This window comes from Cygnus atratus, chromosome 3, assembly GCF_013377495.2.
Source record: "Cygnus atratus isolate AKBS03 ecotype Queensland, Australia chromosome 3, CAtr_DNAZoo_HiC_assembly, whole genome shotgun sequence".
In the NCBI taxonomy this organism is placed as follows: Eukaryota; Metazoa; Chordata; class Aves; order Anseriformes; family Anatidae; genus Cygnus; species Cygnus atratus.
The window spans coordinates 66,290,620-66,313,702 of NC_066364.1; the positions used below are offsets into that span (position 1 = coordinate 66,290,620).

Below are 23,083 nucleotides of genomic sequence, written 5' to 3' on the forward strand. Positions count from 1 at the left end.
AGCCAGGAGGCTTCCAGATTTTTCATGTGCATAGATAAATGGTTTGCATCCTGCGCGCTACAGTTTACAGATGTTTTCATAGTCTTGGTTACATTTCTGTTGTAGGGCTCCTCGAATCTAACGTTCATTATGTAGTGATAGATTAGTAGCAATTGGAGAATGCCCAATAGGCATTTCTGTAACAATAATAAAGGAAACCCACAGCAGGTGGCAGTTTGAGGCGGGAGACACGTTTTTGGCACCATCTGAATAGTACTGCTGATTCTTCATCCTGATATGCAAATAAACAATGCAGCTAAGGTGGGGGGGTACAGGTCTTTGTGTGTGTGTTTTGTTGTTGTTCTTTTTCTTGCTTTGTTTTTTGTTTTTGGTTTGTTTGCATGGTTGGTTGTTTTTGTTCCTTTTAGGAAATCTAGTTACCAAGACAATTTGGAACTGATAATGAAAGGCAAATGTGGCTGTTGCTTAAAGGCCATTCAGTTGGGCTTCTTGGACAGAGAGGTGTTTTTTGTGTTGTGTTGTGGTTTTTTTCTTTTTCCTTGCATCATAGATAAAGAGAAAAAGTAAAATACTCTATTAAGCATTCTATGTTACTGATAGCCTGATTTGATAAATAGATTGTTTTTAAGCATCTTGGCTGTAAAAAGCCACTATTACATTAATTGTACTGTTGCTTATGTTGAAATAATTCCTTTCTATTCAGCAAATGTTACTTGGAAAGTTGAAAAGAATGGTTTGAAAAATCTACCGAAAAGTACTTTTGCAGGAGACAAGCATTGTTTCCTACCTCATTCTTTCTGCTGATCTCACTAAAACCAAAATACCTTGCGTAAATATAACTGCAGCCCAGATGTAAGAAAATTTAAGTGTTATACATTCTTTAAAGTACTCAAACTACACTTAGCACAAAAAAAAAAAGCCTCAATGGATAGAAACAACTATATTTACACGTAGTCCTTCAAGTTGTAACCTGCATTGTTCTCCTGCTGTGTGGATGGGAAATGCTGCTGCTTTGGAGGGTAAATCCATGCTCCTTGCTGCTTTTTGAAACAGGAGGTACAGAAGATCACACCTGCGATAAGCAGAAACCCTGCTGAAATGAATCCTATATAAACCGCTCCTCCCGGTTCGTGTTTACTGCTTTCTGGAACGGTCTGGTCCAGAAAATTTGAAATGATTTCTCTCGTGTACCACGATGTCGGTACTAATCCAAAGATTCCCGCAAGAACGAAGCAGACTCCTCCAGCAAAGCAAGTGTGACTTTTGCTGTCAGTGTCCCCTCCCAGTTTTGTGCATTTCATTCCAACTGTAGTGATGCAGATGCCAAAAGCTGACAGGATGCAAGACAGTACCATGGTGGTCCGTGCAGCCTGGATGTAGACAGGCAGCGAGAGAATGGAGTATTTCAGGGTGCAGCTAAACATCCCGGTGCTGTACCACGTGCAGTCCATCCAAAGTCCTTGCATCTGTGTTATAGCTGTTATGATATTTGAGCCAACATCTGCGTTCACCTTCCAGTTTGGTAGCAAGGTGGCTGCGATGGCTCCAAAAGCACCAAACAAAGCCAGCATAAAAGCAAAGAACTGCAGACCGGCTGATGCCATGGTTATCTGCCGTCCCCTTTTGTCTGCCCGTTTCTCTCCTGTAAACGTGTGTAACTGGTTGGCAGCTTCGTAGCCGGGGCTGGAGCCGTCTGTGCGATAGGGAGGAAGGGGAGGAGGAGAAGTGCAGCCAGAAAGAAAAAGAAATCAGCAAACAAAAAAGGCTTGCATTTGAAATCAGAGCTATCTGAATGAGTATCTGAACGTGACCCTGAAGCAGATGAGAGCAGCTGCATGCAAGGCACTCGAACGTAAATGACGACAAATGGACAGTGTTAGCATGGCTTGTAAGAAGGGGCTACTCTTTCGTACGTGATTAAAAGCCATCAAACAAACTTACTTTACTGGAGTTGCACTCAGTAATCATATACAGATTGCAGGCATACTAGACAAATAAACATTTTGAATGGTACATTAGAAACTTGCGGGTTAGAAGCCACTGTAGAAAAACACATTGGTGAAAAATATATTGTACTCTTAATGCACCTTAAGTGTGTTGATAGATGTTATTGTAGCTCCTGTTGACTGTTTTTTAACAATGAACATTGTTATCCTTTGTTTAAAGTATAGTTCAAAGCAACCCTTTCTTTCAGGTCTTTAAATATTGTCATTCTTTTCTTTGGTAACTGATCCCAATTCCCTTGTTTTTGAAAGAAGAATAAGAAGGTGCTTAGTTCTTGCAATATTTCATGGTTAACTTATGTAAGGAACATTTCTGAATCACTGCTTTATTTTCAGTCAGCGATTCTCAGTCCTCGACATAGATCAACAGTCTTAGCAAGTCCATTCTAAGTGTGAATATGATGTGTTGTTGTTTATAAAATAAAATACTGGCTTTAATACTGATAAGGAGCAACTCAGTTGTGTAAGTGCATTTTTAATCAGAAAGCTATCGGAAATAATTGGCAAATTTGCCATACAGTGAAAATTAAAAAAAAATGTTTTAAAAAAAAATCTTACATAAAGGGTCAAGTTTAATTTGACAGAGTAGAACATTTGGGTAGTAGGACACACCTGTGAAGACAGAACCATTGATGTTACATCAATTGGACTGTTGGGATAGCAGATGAAGAAAAATGTTTTGAAACCAGTGATGCGGATTAGAAAAGCTGTCCTGCCTTTTGAGTGGGGCTCTGTAATTGGCAGGTTTTGTTTTCTATCAGCCTGATAAAGAAAGAGCAGTCCTTATGCTTTCTCAGACGTTCTGTCTAAATAAGACCAATTTTAATGTTATTGTTCAGTATTGTTAAAACTTTTTTGAAAAGCTATAATAATAGGGATGAAGTTGAATTAAGTAGAGCACAAAATAACGATGACATTATACTCTTATTTCACCTTTTTGTACATAAACTGCAAATTTTTGATCACTATGTCTTTAGTAGTATTACATATCAAGTAATTCTCTAATTTTGTAGTGCAGGGTTAGTAATAAACTAGAATTTATATATTTTACTTAATTCAGGTAATTGTTTAAGAATGTGCTAACTCTGTCCAGCGTAAATATATGTATATATCAAATTATTATAGTTAAGGTGAATATGTTAAGTTACTCTATTTAAAAATCTTATTTCCAAGTCTTTCCTATTTCCAGATCCCTTCGGTTTGTTCAGTCTGTGTAGAGTTGCTTTGGCAAATACATATCATTTGCTATATCAGGCCCATGGGAAAGATGTCTTATCTTCCTTCTACAGAAGGAACTGACACGTCTAGGTAGCTCAAAGTCATTCAAAAGCATATTCTGGAAGAGCTAATTAGGATCTCGAGTTAGCATTTTATTGCATCATTTTTAAAATTTCAGCATTTTCAAGCATGTAAACATAAACCCAAAGCACTGCAAATGGTAATCATATATTATAATTAACGGGGTGAACTGATTTAAGGGCATGATAAATTCAACTATAAGCACTGTAAGTGTAATAAAACACACAGTTATCGTACATTTCTGTTTGTGTATCACTTACTGCTCGATGTGAGGTCTGAGATGTTTTCTTCACTGTAGATGTCCTGGAAAAATACAGTTTCTCTTGAGCGGAACTGTCCCTTCTCATATAAAACTGCATTGGCGTGTATTAACAAAATTTCTTGGAGTGTTGTTTTTTCTCTTCTCTACAGCAAGTGCAGTACTGTTGTTTGTTCCCTCTCTTAGTTCCATCTAGCAGAGAATAAAGGACTACTTTGTTTAATGAGTTTTGTTTGACAAACACTTAGTAAGGGAAAGCAAAGAGATTATAGAGAAAAATACATGGAGGCCCTTCGTGCTAAATACATCATGATATCCAGCTTCTATGATGAAAACTGTAAACAGTGATTAAAAGGAGGAGTAAAATCTTGATAATCCAGAAACCATAGATTTACGAATTCAGGGATGGGGGTAGGTAGGATTCATTTAAGTTGATCTGAGAGCTGGACAGTTTTCTATTTTTTTTTTCTCTCTCCTTTTTTTTTTTTTCATCACATATAATCTTATTATGAGTTTAAACTTCCTAGGAAAGAACTATGCAATGTATTTTAATTTCTAATTGGAACAGCAGCATATTTCCATTCAGCTACAAGTTTTGCCCATCAGTCCTTAATAGCTTTGGTCCTCTGTAGGTCATCCTTTACTTTGTTATCATTCTATGTAAAAGAATGTAGGAATAAAGCTTATATGGTACCTACAACTTATTGGTGAAGTGGCCTCAACAAGTCAGTGTGAGAAATCGAGAAGCTGGGAGAAGTCTTGCTGCTTGCAGCAGCGATAAAACCGTAGGTTCTGTTTCTGGCTTTCGGTTTCCTGTGTTCATCTTTGTGGTGCAAAAGATTTGGGGGATCAAAATTATTTTATTTTCCTTTGCCAGTGAGGAACCCCTGGATTTGCTCCTATAGACATGGTGACATTTAATAACTTGTCGGCTGTCCCATCTGAGGGAAATTTCTCAGTTCCCAGGTAGGCACTAGTGTGATGATTCAGCATCTGCAGTATGAGCTAATATCATGTGTACGTTCTGACATAACATCTTTAGACGTTCTTCGGGGTTTTCCAGCTTGTCAAGAACTTTCTTACAGTACTGGACAAACTGGTAGAAGCTAATTTAAAAATCAAAGAAGTGGATAATGTATAAATGCTGCAGAAATGTGTAATGTCTCATAAGTCTACTTGGGGTTCTTTGGAGCAGTCAGAGAATGTGTGGACCACAGTGAGATTTACTTAGGTTATCAGAAAGCATTTGTGATGGCCTTTCCAAAGCTCTTGAAAGAATTAAACTGTCACAGAGTAAAGAAGAAAGCGCTTTACAGGGGAGAAATAGTTGGTTAGAAAACTAAATATGAATAGATGGGTAGAAATAAATGGTCAGTTTTCACACTGACTGGAGTTTAATTTATTAGTGGAATAGTGGAGCAAATCTGAGTAAATGCTTGTGCTGCATAACATCAACAGTCTGGAAAAATGTGCAGACCTATGTAAAATATTTTTCTCATGAAAATTTTGAGAATAGTAAAGATGGCATTTAACTTTGAAAAATTGCAAAGGGAACTTTATAGTGCTACTGATTTGATAAAATAGGAAATTAAAATGAAGCATTAATACATATGAAGTGACACGAGGGGAAAAACACACATGCAGGAATAGTCTGAATTCATTAATCTGTTTTTTTGTTTGTTTGTTTTTTTAGAGTTTTGTAGTGAAGTTCACTGTGGTACTTTGTAAACTCATATCTTGATGGCTCCTTGCTCCAAGTGGTTACTAAGGCAATCAGATGTTTTAACTTCTGTGTGAGAAAAAATAATCCAGTGCCTTTTCATGCTGGTATGGTGTTGTTTATGAGGGTTATGTTAAAGGACTGGGAAGTTCAAAGTACGATTGGGAAGGAAAATTCCATATTTTCCAGTATGATAAGAAGGAGTTGTGTATTAAAAATAGTAGATGGCACAGCTGCAAAGTGAAAGGACTACATTGCCTCCTGCATGCATAAACTGTAAGACCTTGTCTCCACACAGTACAGGGAAATGCACAATGCTTGCAGGTATTCAAAAGCAACTAGGCCAAATTCTTGGTAGCAAAATCCCTTTAAATTTAGTAAATGTGAAGACATCATTTTTAACTCAGCAGGTCCCTGCGCACAGATTGCAGGAGAGTGGGCATCCTGGACAAGTTTTGTTGTTTGACTTGTTCTGGTGCTCTTTCTCTGCGTGTGTGCGTGCTGCTTATTAGACTTGGTGGACCTTTGAGTTGAACCATACTTACATATTCTTAGTTTATGTCAGAAAAAACACCAGTGCCTTCGCTACTTTAAAAAATACTTTGGGAATGATTCTTAAAATGTAATAGCAGCAGTAATAAACTTTTGTCTGAAAATAGTCTTGACCTTTGTTTCTACCACTGCTCCTTCTGAAGACATAGGGAGGGAAACCAGATGAAGATGAGCACCGAAGGTATGAAAGAGATTATCATCTAAATTGCAACTCAAAAGGACAAAACATTCAAGGGACATTTTTCAAGCCCTGGAGGTGATACGAGCCTAGTGGCAATGGACTTAAGTTTTACAAGGCTGTGGTTGCACAGGAATTAGATTATTGCTATTAGCGCAGTGCTGTAGTTATTTTCTGCTGGAAGGGAACCAAAATGAAACCCTCACGTCAGAAGAAGACCGCTACGGGATAGATGTATCTGGTGTTAGACCTAACATTTGTCTGTAGCAGACAGGTACAGTGCTGGTACTGACCACTCAGTTGATGAAAGTGCTGATTTAGGACTATCTTTTAGGAACTCACACAGTCCGTTCTAATGAAGTGTAGTATGTTCTGCTTAGGTTTCAGTTCCCTATAGGAGAAAATGACAGCTTGGAAGGGGATATGTGAGTTTTCTTTTAATACAGGCTTGTTGCCGGATACATGCATTGCCCATCATGAAAAGTTTATGTTTAACAAGTAGTAAAATTGTCTCATTTAGGCTTATTCTAATTTCAAGTGTTGATTTCATGAGCAAGGCAGTGGACTGAATTACATTGTACCGTCACGTGTTCCTCCTGCCTTACTAGAACATTAACTATACACTAAATATACACTAAATAAATACTATATTTATTATGTATGCTATATTTTATTATACTATATAAATACTATATACTAAATATATACTATATGCTCATATACTAAAACAGTAAGGGAAAATAGTTATGCTATTGATGGTTCAGGATATACCAGTAGGATAACTTTCATATTCATTATTTTATAAGAATTGAGCATTATTTTGTAAATATTACTAGTGTACTTGGTGGGCAAGAAGAGTGTTACCAATCAAATTATCCTTTAATAAGGGACAAAATTTAATAAAATGAACTTGTGCTTTCTAAGTGCTCTCATGAACTCTGTTTTGGCTTTCATAATTCTTCTCTCTGTTTTATGCATATTAAAAAGGTTAGGGAAAAATAGCTTGTGTCATTGTAAAGGAGCGGCCCATTACAAGTAAAAAGCTTTGCCCTGTATCTGTTGCTATAGCTACCAGGCAGCTTTCCTGGGGTCCAAAGAAAACCGTGTCTGCAATGGAACAAATGCTGAGGAGAGCTGCGTTTTGGTTCAGAAGCAGAAATTATTGCCCACTGGCCTTGAGATTGCAAATTGAGCTGTTTTTTTCATTTGAATTCTACACTGCTTCTAGACTGTGTTCTTCGTTCCTCTCCCTTAGAATTTTGTTTTTAAAGATGCAGGCCCTGCGCTCAAAACCAAAAGCATCTTCATACCTCACGTAGGAGCAGTTCTGCAAAACTGAGGGACTAGGAGATCCCAAATGGTCTCTGGTGGTTTTCTTGTCCCTAGTTTTGTGGGGGAAAGGTATTTTTATATTGCATAATAAAAAAGTAGATAAACATACACGTATATAAATAAGCCCTTAGTATTTCTGTGCAAGGAGTTGGTCATGTGAAGCATATATTTACCCTGTTCTAAAAGATCAACTCTTCAGACACTCAGTGTGAACCCAAGTTTTCACTGTGTGCTGGTGGTCTTCCTGACAAGCGTAGAAGCATGTGAGAGATTCAGAAACGGCTTTGCAAAAACATCTATCTGCATTTCTCTGTATATTCCATATGTCAGGTTTTGATTTGTCATCTTACTTTTAATTAAATAAGCTCTTGTAACTTTTTTTATTTACTATTTTTATGTTTTAGTCCTTTAAATAAATTTTCTGTGTTAGTCTTGACTCTCTAGCTTACAGAAAAAGTGGAGAAGTGGGAAAAAAAACATTGTCTGAATGTGTTGTTTTTTTTAGCGTGTTTCGACATAATACAATGTCGCTGTAATTGCATGACATATTGTGTGTGCTTTTATATGTACATCTGTGTATATAAAGTGTACATCTGCGTCTTGAAGGCAGGATGTTGTTTCATTCTGTTTTCAGACACAGGGGAAGAGAGAGGTCTGTGAACCAAGCTGATTTTAGAACTATAAAAGAATAAACAAACTTGAAAGAGAGATGTGTGGAAGCATTCAAAAATCATTTTGGATTAAGTGTGATGGAACACAGTGTAAATACAGAGTTCAGTTGTCACTTAAATTGAATGCAAATTTCTTTCTACCCATCATTCCTTTGAATAGACTAGATTTTTAAAATCTTAATATATTGAAAGGTAGGTCCTTGGCTTGCATTTTGCGAAAGCCCTAGAGCAACTGAAAATATATAGGGAATGGGTTTGATTTCTAATTATAATACCGATTTTTTCCAACTGCCCTTCAGTCTGTATATCGAATACTGTCTAATATGTGTATCACGTTAGAATTGTCTTGTGGAAGGATCTCAAGAAAGAAGTGCTAATTACTTTACAGATTACATGGAAGTTGTTCTTGATGGAGGAGGTGCCATGGGGAAAAAAGTACTAAGGACTACTGGCATGTGAGCTAATTAGAAATATGTAGATAACTAAGAAAGACTAAAATTCTCCAGGGCTTTGAAAGTCAAGCCAAATCAAATACTATGACACTAGTCATCACACAGCTGTTACCTGTCACAATGTCTTCCTATGTTCTGCCTGTTTCCTGCTGCCTAACTTGTTAACGCTAAAGAAATTATGCCTCTCAAAGGACTACATCTACTCAAATATTTGATGTTTTGCTTTTCCTTATAGGTGGATGTGGCTGTAGTGCATTTCACTCCATTGGTGCAACCAAAGATACAGCAGCCGTTCGAGCTAGTAGAAAAAGTGGTTCGAAGTGCTTTTCAGTTTAGAAGAAAACACTGTTTCCGCGGAATTGAGTAAGAAACTTTAAAGAAAAATTCTCGGGCCATGTTTTTGTAAATGCTACTACATTGGTTGATAACACTTCTAGCCATGCATTTTATTTTATTCACTCCATTTATAGATGTTATCATAGTTCATCAAATCCTTCCATTTCAGAATGATTTTTAGAGACAAAATTGAGAGGCGAATGTTCCTCTGCTAGAATAATTACTCTGCATTTCTGTTAGTGCAATTGAAGCTGTTAAAATTACTGGGATAAATTGGTGATCTTTCCAATAGTTTGTCTGTCTCAGATACTTTAAAACAAATGGACAAACAAACAAAACAAAACCACAAAAACAACAGCATTTGTTTGTTGAGTTCAAAAAATGAAAGTCTCAAAATTCTGAATTGAAGCTTGCGGTGTGTGGGGAAAGAATTTGATCTGTGGGAAATGAGGAATAGTGGCAAAAGGGCAAATTCTTGTTTCTGTGCCTGCCCTTGTATGGAGTTCTTATTGCCTCTTTAAAAAGCCCCATGTCTTGCTGAGAGAATTTACTAGGTTCTGTAACTGATGCAGGAAAACTTCTGTCTGTTCTCCAGGGGTCCTGTTAAAACTCTAGCACAGACATGTGTCTGATTTGGTATGGGAAAAGCCAGCATTCAGCCTTGTAGAAATATGTGACAGAGCTGTGGTGAGGTTCTGGAGGCATACAGCTATAGTTTTGGCTAGCTGAATTTTGCTGGACAAGGTTTTGAAGCAGTTTAGAACTAGAGTGGATAAGACCTTGTGGAACTACATGCCTTATTTGTTGCTATTTTGAAGGGGAACAGAGAATTTTGCCTCTAGTTTTTTAGATGGGGTAGTGTTCTGTGTTTTTTTTTTGCCTGAGGCAATGCATGGTATTGATGTCTGGGATGCAAACAGTTGATCAAAAGTGAATGTTGCTTCACCTGTGCTAACGTTTGAGTATCCATTTGGAGGTAGTGAGAAAATGAGTTATCCAAACTGTCTGGGTTTGTATTTGATTTACAGTTTTTTCTTCATGAAACAGTGGCTTCAGTTGACAATGTAAGTAGAAGGCACACGCAGTCAGCATGTATATGTTATGCAGAATATTTGTGCCAAAGTTTTTTTTTTAATAAAATAATCAACTATTGTGTAATTTGAAGTAGCTAATAAGTGCTCCGCATTCTTTTGCGGCAAGGAAGGCAAATCTGAATTTTTGGCCATCACGTAGTCCATAACAGATTAACATGCTTTAGCCCTAGCACGCAGCAAAGAACCACAATCCTCTTATTCTTTAGTTGACCTGAAAAAAAAAAACAGCAACTGCTGGTGCATAATGGGGTTATTGCATTAGTTACAAGGTATTGCATAAAAACAAAAATTAGTGTACATTTGTGTTCAACTTCTGACACCTGAGAGAGACATGGCATGTTGGATTAAGATACTAAGTCAATGAAGAAAAATAGTTTGAGTTGCTGCTCATGTATGTTTATAAGATGTTTCATAGTCTGTGTATAGAAGGTGATTAAATATATTTGGCTTGAGGAACACCTTTTAACTATCAGTTTAAAGGTGAGAATAACTTAAGAAAGGATCAAAGTCCTGATCCATTTTAACTTTGCTGATAACGATGCTGAAAATATTGGAGAAATTTTTAATCAAGGCCTTGTGGCACACTACTTTAAACCAGGTTGTTCCTAGAAATTCCATCCTTCTCTTGTCATTTTAAACCTTCTTAGCTTTGTGCTCTGTCTCCACCAAGAGTCAACTTTTATTTATACAAAGCCTTTTGACTAGCTTGTCCGGGTGACCTGCAAAGCACAGTCTGGGGGCATGGGATGTGCTATTGTATTCACTGCACAGCATTTTTAGGTCTTATGACAAAGGCAGGTAATTTGAAAATTGAGACATGCACATCAACCATGTGCAAATATTCTGCCTTCCTAGCCTATTGTAGACAGAGTGACTGCAAGTAAGAGCTAGTCAGCTAGTACTTGCAGTAGTTGGCACTTTGTTAATGCATTTTTGCAAGACATTTAAAATCATTAGAACTAATATTATTAAGATTTGGGGAACTTGTGAAAGAAAGATGCTAATGTGTCAGGTCACAGAATACATGAGCTTATTTGACCATCTGTGAACAGTGACAGCAGAAAATGAAATCTAGGACTCCAGGCACATCTTCCATATTAAAACATGAACAATAATTAAATATTGCGTTCTTCCTCCTTGGCTTTTTTTTCTGGCATTGGATTTACACTATTAATGACAAGTGATAACAATATCTATCCCATTGGAATGATACATCCTAAAAAAAGTCATGTGCAAAATAGATCAGGACAAACCAAATTCGAATCTGTTGTTGCTCTCTAAATATTAGGCTAATTCCAAGAAGGCTCTGTGACAGTATCCGTACCCAAAAGCTCTTTTTTTAATATTGTGAATCATGAGCATACAGTGTGTGTTCAATGTATAATATATCTAAGTAATTTCCAATGTTGTTATAAATTGCATTTGCAGAAAAATGGCCCTTGTATATATTTCCATTTGCTTAGACAATGGCCTATACTAAGAGTATGTAAAATCCCAAGAGAACTTCCCCTCTCTTAGGGGAAACTTAGTTGTCTGAATTGTTTGACCTTGTCTTTCTGCTCTTTGCCCTGCCTGTAGGACCTTGTTTCCTGAAAGTGAACGTTTGAAAAAAACAGAAGAGTTGATGATGGCAGCAGATGTTGATCCAACTCTGCGTCCTTTTCAGCTGTCCATGTCACACTTCAGAAATCTGTGCAATACATACAGGAAAATGTGTGAGGAAGACCCAAGCCTTTTTGCATACAATTACAGAGAAGAACTGAAGCAGAAGAAGCGGCAGCATTTACCTAAAAATACCAGTCAGACAGAACAAACTGAAGAGGAAAATTAGCTGTAATAGCTGTAATTGCAGTGAACTCAATTTGAATTTAACTCACTGATGATGTTGACTGGTGTTGATTTATATATTCCTACATCTGTTCAGGTATGGAAGAAATACTTTGGAAAAAGTGGTGGAGAGGGCTTTTTCATTTTATTTATTCATTTCATTCAGCTGTAGACAAAAGTTATAGGACAGTCCAGTTACAAAGTTGCCCACAGGTGGTTCTTACTTCAGGGGAATGGACAGAACAAATACCCAGAACAAGGTATGTCAGGAGATATGTAATTAAGTTGGAATAATGAATTTTGTATGAATGGGAGTGCATTATTGCAACACAGAAAGTAACAAAATTTTCATACTTCAGCATGTAAGAAAGATGTTGTTTGGGGTTTTGTGCTCTTTTTATCTGGGAAAATCCTACTGTGCAGAGTAATTTAAAAAACAAAACCAAAAGCCTTGTATAAATATACTCAAGTGACTGGCTTACAGGAGGATAAAGTGCACAGATTGCCTCAAGGTCTGCTAATACTCTTCTCATGTATACAAAAGCAAAGAACTTGGGATTTTAAGCTCTAACCAGAGAAAAGCAGCATGATAAAAAGTAGAAAACATGGCTAAGTACAATACTTGTGTCTTTTACTGTACAGGCTGGTAGAGAAAATAAAAAATACAGTCAAATAAAAGATTACAGGCCAAGCTTTGTTTTTTGTATTTACACATATATATAAGTATAAACAGCATCTTGAGACATACAAAAATGTAATTTCTGCACTATTGTGCACTAAAACACATTAAAATAACTTAATTCTGCTTTAAATAAAGCAAAAATGAAAACCAAAGAAATTAAATGCCCAAGGTATTGAAGAAGTCATTTTGTAATGCTGCTTTCCACTGCAATGCCCCTCTAGCACCTTTTCCACATAATTTAAAGTACTAACAAGGCCCTCCTTCCCCTCCCCAAGAATACTACGTGATCTCAGTAACTGCTTGAAAGGGATGAACTAATTTACAGACCTTGGCCAACTTAATCTATTTTTGATCCAAAATAAATTAAAATAACTTAAGAATCCTTTACAGCTGTTCTTGTGGAAAAAATGTATTAGTGCACAAAATCAGATAGTAGTTTTGCTGCGGCTTCCATGAATTCACTGGTTTTAAAGCAAAATAAGTTTGTTGAATTTTATGTGGACTTCAAATGAACATTTTCAAGCTAGGATTTTCCATGCCTCTCCACAGCTTCATAAAAACAGTCCTCATTAACTACAGAGGTTAAACTCTGGACACTAAATTCCCTTTCTAAAATAGAGTTCAGATCCAAGTTTGCAGCATCAGAGTGACTGTCAAGGGATTGGTGACGTTCTTGCATTGCTGTCAGAGTTCCTCTGTTACGCTTTGTGCTGTTTACTTTTCGCTTCACTGGGCAGAAGTGGCCACGCACCAGCTTTGGATGGTCTCCTGTCTTGAAACGATCTCCTTCCTCCTTTTCAGCAGCTTGATCTTGTTCAGAGTCAGTACTAGGTTCCTCTGAAATCTTCAGCTGCTGGAACTGTATTTCAATGTCTTTAGTAGGGCTGCCCTTCTTTAGGCTCTGATAGTCGTCATCGTCATCATCACTGAGAATATCAGATTCCTTGACAAGAGCATTAGAAAAGTCGGAGGCACAGCTCTGTACATGCTTCTCAGGAGATGAGTTTTTGGGCTCCTGTATGCTCTCTGTGGTGTGGCAGCTGCTGCTCTGAGTGCTGCTGCTCAGGCTGCACTCATCAGAATCCTGGAAGGTGCCTTTCCCCTGCTCACCGTTCCACTCGCTGCTGGGTGAACTCTTCAGTACCTTCAGAGACCTTGTGGAAGCTGTGCAGAGGAAGAAGGCAGTTTTATTTTCTCATCAAAATGTTATCTGGTTATGCTGTCTGTCTCAATAGCCCCCTTCCAGTCACAGTGTACAGAGTCTCACTTGATAATGGTCCAAGGGCAGGTGTGTCAGCATTCTGATACTGACAGCTTAATCAAGTGGCAGATTTTTCACTCTACCTACCCCACCCAGGGCTCTATGCTTGCTTTCACGTGCAATCTATGCAAAATCCTCCAAAAATGGCAGTAATGATTTACACACATCTACAGGAAAGCAAAACTGACGCAGGCACTTCAAGCACTAGAGGGCCAAAACTGTCCCCATTCCTGCATTGTAATGGGAATTTTACAGTCAGCTGAACACATGGAGAACTAGAAATACTAGTAGCCAACACCTACTCAGTTAGCTAAAAAATCTGAAGCCTTGCTTAATTAATTAGGATAGCTGCTGGGAATGCAGGTTAAGTGCACTGAAAGAAGCGAAACCCCTGCCTTTTGTCAGTTGTTTTAGCTTTAAATGTTACCAAGGCTGAGTCACTAGAGATAACCCAGAGGAAAGAACACAGTATTCTGCATGCCAAAGGGACTCTGTTTCTAACCAGCAAAATTAATTTGGGCCTTATTAAATCTTCCCTTAAGCCAGCTAATGACAAATCAACAGTGAGAGACAGCAAGCTTCTTATCTCTTTTAGCTCTTGGCACGCACTGAGTTGTGGAGAACTATCACCACAGCTACCCAACCTGAAAAAGAAATGGGATTTGTGTGTCTGGTACAACACTAGTCATGTTAACGATAGTGAATCTTCTGCCAACTCTAGATTCCAGCCTGTTTTTCACTTTGAAAACCTGTTTCTTACCCAGTTTAGCTGTTGCAGGCACACGGTTCTTGAGTGGGACAAGGCGATCTTTACAGGTTTTCTCCAGAGGTAGATCACACTTTATGTGGCGTCTGAAATTCTCCCGCAAAATAGAACGGATCACCTTCACAATGTTAGTCTTGTTCTCAGAGTCACTGCAAGTTAAGAAAACATAACCTCATTTTTCCCTCTGAAGTAAGACACCTGGAATAAAATCTGCCCTCCTGCTTTCTGCTGTCATTTAGAGTAGTAGTTTTTTCACTCAATTTCTTTAGTAGTGGTTTTGCAGTTAACGTTGTTCTGTGTTGTTAGGCATTTACACACTTTGTGTTTTGAGATCTTTGTTACTTGCTTAGACAAAACAGCCTGAAAGTAACTTCAGGACCCAAGGGATTACCCTCTGAGTGGTCTTTATCAGAAGGTAGTTTCTGCTAACCAACCAAGAATCTGGTAAAGTTAGTTACTTTGCCCAGATCATACTGGCATTTATCATCATATGCCTGTGCAGATTTCTGACATTGGATCACTGCACCAAGTTCACTCTAATTTCAAACTGTTATATTTTACGCAGTTAAACACTGGCATAGTGCCTGGATTTAAAGAATGAGACATGCTTCAGAAGTGCTGATGCAAAGGTCACGGGGGGTAGGAGAGGAGCTCTTACTTTTTTAAATCCATTAATGTAATTTGTCAAGTACAACCTCCACGTAAAGCTTACCTGCTGCACAGCTGAAAAATTGTTTCTGGCCTGCCTTCTAGCTCTGACTTTGTGTGAATCAGTTCCCAGATACAGCTGTTCTCTGTTCCTGTGCATGGAAGGAAGCATTATTTTTGTATTTACTTCACAAAACCATTGGTATTAGAAAGAGCAGTGTAGAGCTCCTTCCTCTAGTGACACTTTACACAAGATACACAACTGGATAGGATCACAAAGATCAACTCAGAGAGAAAACAAAACTACAGCCCTATACTACCACAGATTATGCAGTCAACTTTCCCACATTTGGAAAAATGCAAGAGTTAGCACACACAAAAGCGTAAAGGCATCACCAAGATGTCAACGAAGGTAAATGCCCACCCTGTTCACAGTATCTTTTCATGGGGTATTTCTATTCTGTCATTCCTTCACATCATTTTACACCTTCCTGAACTTGTGGAAGAAGAGAGACGAAGTCAGCGTATCAAATGGAGAGCATTTATGAATCAACTCTGTGCCCCCTTAGGGCAGAGACAACAGTAGATATTACTTTCTCAACACCTGTTTCCAGAGGCTCCAAAAAGATGAATAGGAGCAGCAGTAACACAGAATCCCAGAAAACTCTTCATTCCAAAGTATTCAGTGCAAGGAAATTACCTGCTGTGTTACCCAGTCGGACTTGAAGAGCAGATAAAGGAATCAGCCAGCGGAACTTAAATGGATCCAAGTCACCATACGTATGTCCAGCACGAACATTAGTAGGCTGCAAAAACAAAGAAAGGATATTTCTAAGAAGCAGAAGTCAAAGAAGTATTTTTGGTTTAGTTTTAGAAGGACCCACCTCTCAGGAGAAAGTGCAGTTAGGCTTTTTCCTTCAGTACCCTACATTGTAAATGTAGTTGAAATGGTGATAGACACAGCTTTGGAATTTGTAATTGTTTCAACTTTTAAAAGCATTTGTTTTTAATGAATTAAAAAAATACTTTACATATAAGTGGTGCTAGGGTACAAATTTCCCATGAAGAAACCCAACTGTAGACTAGCAGAATACATTAATCATGTAGCTACTGCTACTTTTAAAGCCCCTCCATCTGTTACAGTTTGCAGGTTGCAGTACTTCACCACTGGTACTCAAGGTATACAGGTTGCTGCTTCAGTATTACAGTTTTGTAAATGGGGCCAGAGTAGGTTATATTTATAGTGCTCCCTTTCCTTTCAAAGCAATCAAGGGTCTATAAACAGTGGTTCTTAACCCTCGCTGTGTTAACGCTGGCCACCAAAAATGCCATCTGAAAGAACATGATTCCTACATGGCAGTGTTTCATATTCCACCTGGCAGAACTAGCGTGTGGCTCACACAGAGGAGATGGTGCTGCTTACTAAACAACCAAAAATACTTATTGTTGCATAGATACTGAGAATTTGCGTTAGCTGTACTAGCTAAAATTCCAGCCCAGTGAGAGAAGGTGGCATTTTACCACAGTCACTCCTCTTCAGCACTGGTGGTGCATCTTACACTGCAGCTGGATCCTGGGTATAAATATTTATCACTTAACTGACACCAGACTTACCATTTTCTTTTTCAGTTTGTAGTTCTCCTTATACACCAGTATTACAGCCCTCTTAAAGACTACAAAAAAAAAAAAAAAAAAAAAGAAAACTACTGTTAATTACAGGTGTAATATTTGATGAGAATATCTTGAAGAAGCTGAATATTATAGTCAGAGGGTAAGATAAGTGTACTGATTGAGAAGCATCTGCCCTGTATTAAAGTGACAACTGACTTTTTCATTCTATACTTGTTCATACAATAGCAACTTCAGATTTTGTGGTGAACATTTAGGATGAAGCCATTCTGCACCTTTATTCTGAAACTACCACCAGCCTGTCTCCTGAAAGTCTTCACATAACCAAATACAGCAGATGTAGTTTAAATGTAAAAGTCCAGGTGTTCTTTTTGGAATAGATGCATGCACTCGAATGGAGTGAGTGAAGTGATATGCCTATACCAAGAGAGGAGTGTGAAAAAGGATGGTAAGTCTGTTCTTCCTGCAGGTCAGCGTTTTGTTCAGTTGGAAACTGTCTTCCACAGCATCTGACTGGAGTGGTTCACTCATGTTATCTACTCTCTCAGCCTCCTATGAGGCGGGGACATGTTCTCTCTAATCAATAAAGAGGGAACAGAAAAACAGGTGCATTCAAGCCGCACCTGAGCTATGGGATGGCTCTCCAGATCAGTCCTGCATCCCAGATTGGATTTGAAGGCTGTATAGTTCTATCCTTTGCCCATGCATCCACATTTCCTTCCAGTGGAAGAGGAGAGAGAGGCAATGATAGGCAGCTGGGTCTCAGGCCTACAGGAGCCAGGACACAGCCACAGCGAGCACATTTACCCCAGAGCTTGGCATAGTTTTCCTCAGTCCCACATTTTGGGTGCATTTTCCATGCTGCCCACACAGTTTTTGAAGTGGGAATAAAACTTCCCAAGTGACAGATGAGCAGTCTAAACTAGGCATCAGTCCAGAGTCCTTTCATTCATACATGTCCTGCTGAGAACTCCCAGTTCCTGGGCTCAAGTGTCTGGCATGTGTGGATCACTGAGAAGCTCATTCAAGTGAACTTGTGGAAATGCTCCTGCTCGTTCTTCTAGAGGGAAGCATGCCCTCCCCTAATCTGTCATGCTTTTCAAGGGGAGGAGTACTTGACAGCCCTGAGGAAGAGAAACTTGTCTTCTTAAATGACATTTTAAAGAAAAGTGTTTTTTTGTTGTTATTTTTTGTTTGTTTGTTTGTTTGTTTTTTAAGAAATGGATAAGTGCGTAGCATGTTTGACTGGAACCTTTTGATTACTCAGGTAATTATTAAATGATTAACAATATATATACTATTCAGTGAAATGTTTGGTTGTATGCTCTCATTTCCACTTCCATTTTTCAGGTTAAAATAACCTGTATGGAGATTGCCAGACAACACATTTTGATGCAACAGTTGTAAAACAGAGGTGAGGCTGGATTGCCAGGAATGGAATAAATCTCCATTTTCCTACAAGTCTCCTTTGAAAGACTGATTTAGCATATTGTTCTAGAGAGAATATTGTCTCTTGAAAATCACTGTTTTCCATAGATTACACATAGAGCAGCTGAGGTTGGATCAAACAGTAACACCAAATAAATGAACGGAAACTTTTCATGTTAGGAAGTCTTACAGTTCTGTGTATGTTTTCAGATACAAGTCTAGCCTAGATAGCTAGATCTAAAAGAGCAGAGAGTCCTGAAGGAAGACACTTACCAAACACTGTAAGTTCAAGGTCTTTTCTTGCTTTGCCCAACGATGGAAAAGGATTCAGCCAGGAAACTGTAGAGTGCATCAGAAGTTCTCCCATGGAAAGCTCGGTCACCTGCATGAAATTATAACAATAAATAAAAATATAGACAATAAAAATATAAACAATTGATACATCAATGCTGTGATCCACAGATGTGAGTAAAATGTTAAAGTGAGTACACATTGATAACACTGAGGATGTGTTTATTTACTGTATGCAATGTTACTGTAATAGATTTACTGTACTGTATGTTACTGTCTTTAGCAAGACAGATTTACGCTAAGGCAGGAAAGCATGAGTAATTCCCTTTTAAAAATAGATAATAACATAAAAAGTAATAGCACCTAAGTTACGGAAGCTGCATAGAAGTTCTTGCTATTAATAACTTAGAAGAATATTAAGTTGATCTGATGACCTGTCATTTATGTATAGCCAGTTGTGAACTGCCTGATTTATTAGCTGTACGTATCTTTAATTTCTATGGAGTAATTAGTATTAATGATGCTGCCAATGGCAAAATTAATGGAGGCCTTGTTCTCCAAGGCTCTTCTTTCTTCGGTGGACCACAACGTGAAACTGAAGAATCCCTCAGGCTGTCAGGTTTGTTTCCTATAAATAATGGGAAACTACATAGCCAGTGGAGGGCAATTTGGCTTTACGAGGAAATAAAACAACTGAGCTGGCATCTTTCATATCTGATCTCCACCTTTACTGATTTGATCTGATTAGTAATCATTTAATGTAAATGGCTAAGCTGAGACCTTGCTGCCCCAGTTCAGGGAGATGTGTGCACACAGTTCATTCAACTAATTGCTTTTGCTCTGTCAGATACTCATGGATGCCTCAGCACCAGAAGTGTAGAGAATGAGAGTAACAGACATTAATGTGAATCCCCTAGAATTGCCACTTTCCTTTATACGGGTGGAAAAAAAAAGTCTTAAGAACTTAAGAAGTCTGAAGCATAAAATCTAAATGCCTTTGGGCATAGATAATCTCTGCAGCATTTGAGAGAAGGAGGATGTCTTTATTTTTTGCTATTGAAAACTGTGTTTATGCCTGCTTGCAATTCTTGTCAGTCCAGAAGGCAGCTCTGGCAGCTGTCTGAAAATTTTTACTGTAACCTAGTGACAAAAAGAAACTTCACAGGGATATATGAAAAAGAAGTCACAATATTAAAGGAGAATGAATGATGCCCAGCACAAATAAGTTCCCAGAATTACTTCAGGAAAGATGAAGGCACCAAACAGCTAGTGGGATAACGCTTCAGGAGTGAATAAAACGTGTTCCTTCTCTTACCTCCTTCTCTGTTCCACTTTGATCTGCAACCAGTTGATCAAATACAGTGCCATAATCTTCATAAATCTTCTGCATCTCATTGATGTGACTTGCTACTTTTTCCATTGCCTTCAGTGCTTCTGTAAGGTTTAAAAATTTCATAGACAGCTATGTAATTCAATTGTATTTTCTAAACATGACATTTTTTATTGAATGAATTTGGCTTGAATTATTGAATGAATTTGGCTTGAAGCAGCCAAACTTTTGCAGGATTCCAAGGGTTTGTGAACAGAATTTTAGATTTAGATCAGTGCTTCTCATAGCAACTGCAGAAAAGTATGCTTTCTGATCAGAGTAAGTGAAAAATGCTCGTCTGATCTCTTAAGTACCGGAAAAAGACTGCAATGTGATCTAGTGATGAATATTCGTATATTTGGGGGCTCACAACAGCATGATAGTAAACACGATTAAGTTTTGCATTTTGTATAAATGGGGCCACTAGGCTCTCCAGAGTAATCTACACCCTTAATCCACAGAGGACTTGGAGAAGGGCACTTAGTTTCTCTAGTTCTACCAGCTCTTAATGGTATAGTCTTTTAGCAGCTTGGCATTTCCCCTGACCTGCAATTGAGTCACCCCCAGACTCGTTGTAATGGCAAAGAATCAGTACTAGAAGCTCCATTTGAAGTCAGTAACAGCCTTTTGAGATTTTGCTGACAGTATATTTGGCCTGAATCTATTTTGTTAAAATGAAAATCGATCCATAAAATAAATCTCTGGACTTTCATCTGTGAGCTGCTGACAGACCTGAACTGGAATTTGCCAGGGTGAAGTCCCAAGCATCTGAGCCTAGAAAAACTTTGGTCAGTGTTTCCCAGGTGCAAGAACAACACAATGATCTGATGTGCTCCTGTCAAAAGAATTCAGGAGAAAGACCCCAGTCCTATTTGTCATGACAAATCCTGGGCATATATACCTCTCACAGGGATTTGGACACACCACGTGGGAATTTCTGCTAAAAGCACAAGAAAGCTACTTGCTATTTTTAATGAGAGGGAGGAAATTCTCTAGGTTTTGATGAGTTTTGTGCTGTCTACCAGAATGACTACCTGGATCTTCAGAAAAGCTTGGAAAACAAACTTATCTCATATTCAATCCAGTAGAGGAATGCAAGAAGTTACCTGTCAAATGATAGTGCTCCTCACTCTCGTTGTCGGTCAGAGACACCAGCTCTTTTAAAAGCAGAGGGTATTTCAGCACTCTCTGAACAGGCTTTATGAGATATGACTCCAGTGTAGAAGAGTGTTGCTTTGTGGGATTGCGAGCATCCAGAAAGGCCTTAAAGGCACTATCTGTTTTGGCTAAATACAAATAAAACAGTCGGTCAGCTGAACATGGAAGTAATAGTTTGAAAGCACAGAATTGCAATGTGTAACCAGCACCAAAAGTCTCACATTTTTCAATAGGTGCTTTACACTATTCACTTCATAATCATTTCCTGCATTAAATAATATACAGAAGGGCTAACAGAATAACTATTTCAAAGTGACATTATCCTTCAGTATCATTTTTCCACTGCACTGCAGACCTGTTCTACATCAAATTAAAAAAAAAAAGTGATAGCAGAGGAAGTAATTCCTCGCTTACTCCACCATTTGTTGCAGCTTTGATTGACATCCATCCCTTAACATGCAAGCATATACAAACCAAATCCAGCTGCTGCTTTTTGGAGCATGAGCTGCATCTGCAGACAGCACAAACTTGTGGCCAGACATTTTTGTTGCCCTTCAGGCTAGTGCTTAGTTGTCACAAAAGAAATCCCTTCAGTTCTATACCATGCTTTAGCAGAACTGCAGATCTCAGCTATTCTATTGAAAGATACCCTATTAGCCCTTGCTTTGTACCTTGCTTTGTACCAATATTCTCTGCAAGTCAAGGAGATTTGTTACAGCGCTTCACTGACATTTAAATTCATGCTAATGAATTACAGTAATGAAGACAATAAATTACCTCTCTCGAGAACTTTCTGAACTTTGATGTGGTTGGCACAGAAGCCACTGTACAGTTTAAAGTGGTCAGCATAATACAGAAAGGATCCTCCAAGGGAAAACAGCAATTTCTGAAATCAACACAATCAAAGTATTTACTTCATCACTAGAATCCAAAATAAATGGTCAGGCACATAACACAGAGGCTCAACGATGTGAATATCTACTATCTTTATTTCTATATCCTATATTATATATATATATATATATATAGTTTTATATATATATATATATTACATGAATACATTACTGGTAGTAGTTCTGTGATGTTTCTGTGTTTTTCTTAGGGTGTGGAGTTCAGCCTATTTAGGCAAAGCCTGCATTTTTTCCTCAGTTCTCCCTGAGTAGATAACACCACTGTAGACACTGACTTACTGTATCTTTGAGGTGGCATAGGAACAAAAATCAACAAGACACTCAATAGGGTATGTTGTGCTGAGAAAACACATGAGCACTTGGAAGCAAGGCATAGAAGCACCAAAGCCAGAAGGGACAGCATAAAACAAACACAGGATTGCTTTCCAACTGTTTTCCTTCTTTGAGGCAGGTGGTAATTACAGGGCACCTCTCATTCTCTTGGATGAAGGGGAGGATGGGAAGATGTGGGAGGGACTGAATCACGAGGGAGATCTTTTTAGAAAAAAGCTTCCCAAAGCAAAGACAAGAAGTAGTGAAGGAGGAGGAGGGGGAGGAGAAAGAGGAGGAGGAGAGCAGCCCTCTCCCCTCTTTTTAATCAATGTTTGCTCCACAAAAGGCAGCAAGTGTCAGGGAGACCTGCCAGCAGTCTCGCCCAGCTCTGTGACAGTGACAACATCTCTGGGGAACCTTCTTCCTCCAGTTATGTCAGGTACTGAGTGGTGCCACGGAGGGAGACAGCACAACAAGGGCACAGTCTACAGTCATCCACACTTCATACACCCTCTTAGACCTCGCAGCATGAGAAACTCGTGCTGCATTTAACAGGAAAAGTTTCCAGTCTGTAGCGAGTGAACTGGGCATAGCGGGGAGCACAAGGCAGGGAAGAATTCAGCACAGCGACAAAAACCTTTCTACAAAAGTGATGCATCACGTAAGCGCTGCAACTTCATAGCACACTCAGAAGTATGACTACTCTGCATCTCCCATTTTACATCCTCTGCCACGGGAAAGAGGAAGATAAAACCATGGAAAATAGCGCTTATCTTCCACTGCTGAATAGGTGTCTGTAATCCAAAGTAATGCTTCAAACATAAAAGCAACCATATGAAACAGAGTTTTAAAGCTGGATTTCCACAAACATTTCCAGGCACATTGAGAGGTATTTAATGACCAAA

The 23,083-nt window shown here is 38.5% G+C and overlaps 3 protein-coding genes across 16 annotated transcripts in view; 1 reads left to right on the forward strand and 2 right to left on the reverse strand.

Moving 5' to 3' along the window:
- TFB1M (transcription factor B1, mitochondrial) overlaps nucleotides 1-12,401 on the forward strand; it is a 28,338-nt gene extending 15,937 nt beyond the window's left edge. Inside the window, exons 7-8 of the mRNA XM_035538830.2 lie at nucleotides 8,702-8,829; nucleotides 11,475-12,401. Coding sequence (XP_035394723.1) covers nucleotides 8,702-8,829; nucleotides 11,475-11,727 — 381 coding nt within the window. The 3' untranslated portion in view covers nucleotides 11,728-12,401. The remainder of the gene's footprint in view (nucleotides 1-8,701; nucleotides 8,830-11,474) is intronic.
- Nucleotides 883-9,855, reverse strand: CLDN20 (claudin 20). Its single transcript, XM_035538832.1, has 3 exons — nucleotides 9,749-9,855; nucleotides 3,563-3,753; nucleotides 883-1,693 (listed from the first exon to the last, which is right to left on the reverse strand). The coding sequence occupies exon 3, from the start codon at nucleotides 1,602-1,604 to the stop codon at nucleotides 945-947; it is 660 nt and encodes a 219-aa protein (XP_035394725.1). The 5' UTR covers nucleotides 1,605-1,693; nucleotides 3,563-3,753; nucleotides 9,749-9,855; the 3' UTR covers nucleotides 883-944.
- A 10-nt stretch (nucleotides 12,402-12,411) lies between the features above and the next one.
- Nucleotides 12,412-23,083, reverse strand: part of TIAM2 (TIAM Rac1 associated GEF 2) — a 170,621-nt gene continuing 159,949 nt past the window's right edge. For all 14 annotated transcript variants that reach the window (XM_050710027.1, XM_050710016.1, XM_050710020.1 and 11 more), the window contains 9 exons: nucleotides 21,733-21,841; nucleotides 20,904-21,083; nucleotides 19,744-19,862; nucleotides 18,411-18,519; nucleotides 16,695-16,753; nucleotides 15,781-15,886; nucleotides 15,145-15,232; nucleotides 14,427-14,581; nucleotides 12,412-13,569 (listed from right to left, as the gene is read on the reverse strand). In XM_050710027.1, the coding sequence (XP_050565984.1) occupies nucleotides 12,929-13,569; nucleotides 14,427-14,581; nucleotides 15,145-15,232; nucleotides 15,781-15,886; nucleotides 16,695-16,753; nucleotides 18,411-18,519; nucleotides 19,744-19,862; nucleotides 20,904-21,083; nucleotides 21,733-21,841 (1,566 nt within the window). In that variant the 3' untranslated portion in view covers nucleotides 12,412-12,928. The remainder of the gene's footprint in view (nucleotides 13,570-14,426; nucleotides 14,582-15,144; nucleotides 15,233-15,780; nucleotides 15,887-16,694; nucleotides 16,754-18,410; nucleotides 18,520-19,743; nucleotides 19,863-20,903; nucleotides 21,084-21,732; nucleotides 21,842-23,083) is intronic.

What these genes read in the sequence shown, in the direction of transcription:
- CLDN20 (XM_035538832.1), bottom strand. Translation starts at nt 1,604, where the DNA reads ATGGCATCAGCCGGTCTGCAGTTCTTTGCTTTTATGCTGGCTTTGTTT.